The 2195-nt window shown below is 34.7% G+C and overlaps 1 protein-coding gene across 2 annotated transcripts in view; it reads left to right on the top strand.

The window, feature by feature from the left end:
* Positions 1 to 1660, top strand: part of LOC134269610 (eukaryotic translation initiation factor 5B-like) — a 9792-nt gene extending 8132 nt beyond the window's left edge. For both annotated transcript variants that reach the window (XM_062751815.1, XM_062751814.1), the window contains exon 2: positions 1 to 1660. This exon is cut by the window's left edge and continues 94 nt beyond it. In XM_062751815.1, the coding sequence (XP_062607799.1) occupies positions 1 to 1302 (1302 nt within the window). In that variant the 3' untranslated portion in view covers positions 1303 to 1660.
* The last annotated feature ends 535 nt before the right edge of the window (positions 1661 to 2195 follow it).

Here is a 2195-nt window from a genome sequence, read left to right as displayed (position 1 = left end):
GACTGTTGTATACAGTGCATTGATGGAGAAGTTTATGCCCATAAAATCATCCTGGCCATGTGGGGAATGTATGGGTTCTACATTGACACCATAGACACAATTAAGGCTTTAACATTCTCAACTGCAGATGTTAACAACTTTATGAAGTTCATTTATTCAGGGAATATTTCACTGACTTCAAATGCAGCCTCAAGAGTTGTTCAGTTTGGAAAACACATAGGTATAAATTTGCGTTGTATCACAAACTGTCATACTCCAGATTCTATACAATCGGCTTTGTCAACCCTAAAATCATTTTCTCGTGTTGGATTTCAATATGATAGAGAGAAAAAGTCCATTTACATGAAATCCTTGCCTGATTTTCAAAGCATTTTTACTAGCACAACAAATGTTAGATGTAGAGAGCCGATCAAAAAGACCAACTCAATATCTGTTAAAAGTAGAGAATCGAAAAAGAGGGCAAAGTCGATGACTGGTAGCAGTGAGGAGCCAAGTAAGAAGGCAAAGTCAGTACCTAATAACAGTAAAGGACCTGTCAAGACGGCAAAGTCAACATCTGGTATCAGAAGGAAACCAACTAAGAGAGCAAAAACAAAACATGGTAACAGGAGGAAGCCAGCCCAGGGGACAAAGTCAGTGTCTGGTATTGGAAAGGAGCCTATCAATAGGGCAAAATCAGTATCTGAAAACAGCAGTGAAACAACAAAGAAGGCAAAGTCAGTATCCAGTGACAATGAGGAATCTACAAAGAGGGCAAAGTCAGTATCCAATAACAATGAGGAACAGACCAAGAGGGCAAAATCAGAATCCAGTAGCAATGATGAACTGATTAAGAGGGCAAAGTCAGTATCCAGTGACAATGAGGAATCTACAAAGAGGGCAAAGTCAGTATCCAGTAGCAATGACGAACTGACTAAGAGGGCAAAATCAGAATCCAGTAGCAATGACGAACTGACTAAGAGGGCAAAGTCAGTATCCAGTAGCAATGAGGAGCTGAGCCTGACCAAGAGGGCAAAATTGAAGCCAATCAAGAGGACAAAGACAATGATTACAGAAAAAAGGGCTAAAAACTTAAAAGAGAATTCGCTTTGTCAGTCATCAGGTGTCAGTTCTACAGTGCTCTTTGATGAAAACAAATCAGCTGTATTTCCAGTTTATACCACCGGTTACAGTGATGAACTTGGAAAGACAAATACCAGTAGGTCTTATGCTGAAACACGACCAGAGATTGTGATAGAAGTCAAAACTGAAAACTGTAAAAACTTTGTCCTGAAGACAGAGGAACGGGAAAATGAGGACTAAGATTCGGAACCTTGTCTGGAAGTGTAGTGGGAAACTGCTAAAAATAGCTCAGTGAGGGGACAGGATTTATCCCATATGGAGAGAGCTGCAGCCAATTATTAATGCACAATTGTACCATATCTGAAAGACTGGTTACCATTAACAATATAAATGATAACTAAGTTTTATATGATTTTGACATTTTTATATTCTGCTACAGTTTTAAAAAAAATGTGAAGTTATAAGCTATATTTCTTTAATTGAGATCTTTATGAAAATGAGTTTATTATGAACTGTTTAGAAGCTAGACTTTTAAGTATTAAAAAGCATTTTATCCAAGCCATCATTAAAAGATTTTGTTTGCCCTCTCTCTCAACCATTCGACATTAAATCCTCCTGAGGCCATTTTTTTTTATTAGTTGTTTTTCAAGACTTTTTTTGAAAAAATAAGGTCGGTCGGTCGAAAAAAAAAAAAAAAAAAAGACTGTGAGTTGAAAATTGGTTGCACTAAACAGATTACGATAGAGTACTTTAGACTAGAGTGCACTAGTATTAAATATTTCAAAAACTTCTACATGCAATTTAACTGCTTTTTGTATGTCATTTAGTTTAACATAACTACATAATTTAAACAAAAGATGTATATTCTCCTAAGTTTATTAGTAATTTTAATTTTTGATTTGATGTGATCTATCGTTATGATCCTGATCTAATTTAACTTGGAATGGTTCACTGTTAATGTGAAAAATATTTACGTAGGCCTAATGCAATTTAATTTTTGATAAATAAAATTTAGTTGATTGCAACTATGGCAATTAAAATTAATTTCAAAAGTTTAATTCTCACTTGTAACATTGTTAATTGAATCATATATAAATAGCAGTTTTGATAGAAATTCAAAATAAAAATAAATT

This window comes from Saccostrea cucullata, unplaced genomic scaffold, assembly GCF_032062105.1.
Source record: "Saccostrea cucullata isolate Sc308-1 unplaced genomic scaffold, CSIRO_AGI_Scuc_v1 ctg9198, whole genome shotgun sequence".
Taxonomy (NCBI): domain Eukaryota; kingdom Metazoa; phylum Mollusca; class Bivalvia; order Ostreida; family Ostreidae; genus Saccostrea; species Saccostrea cuccullata.
This window is presented reverse-complemented; position numbering and strand designations above follow the sequence as displayed.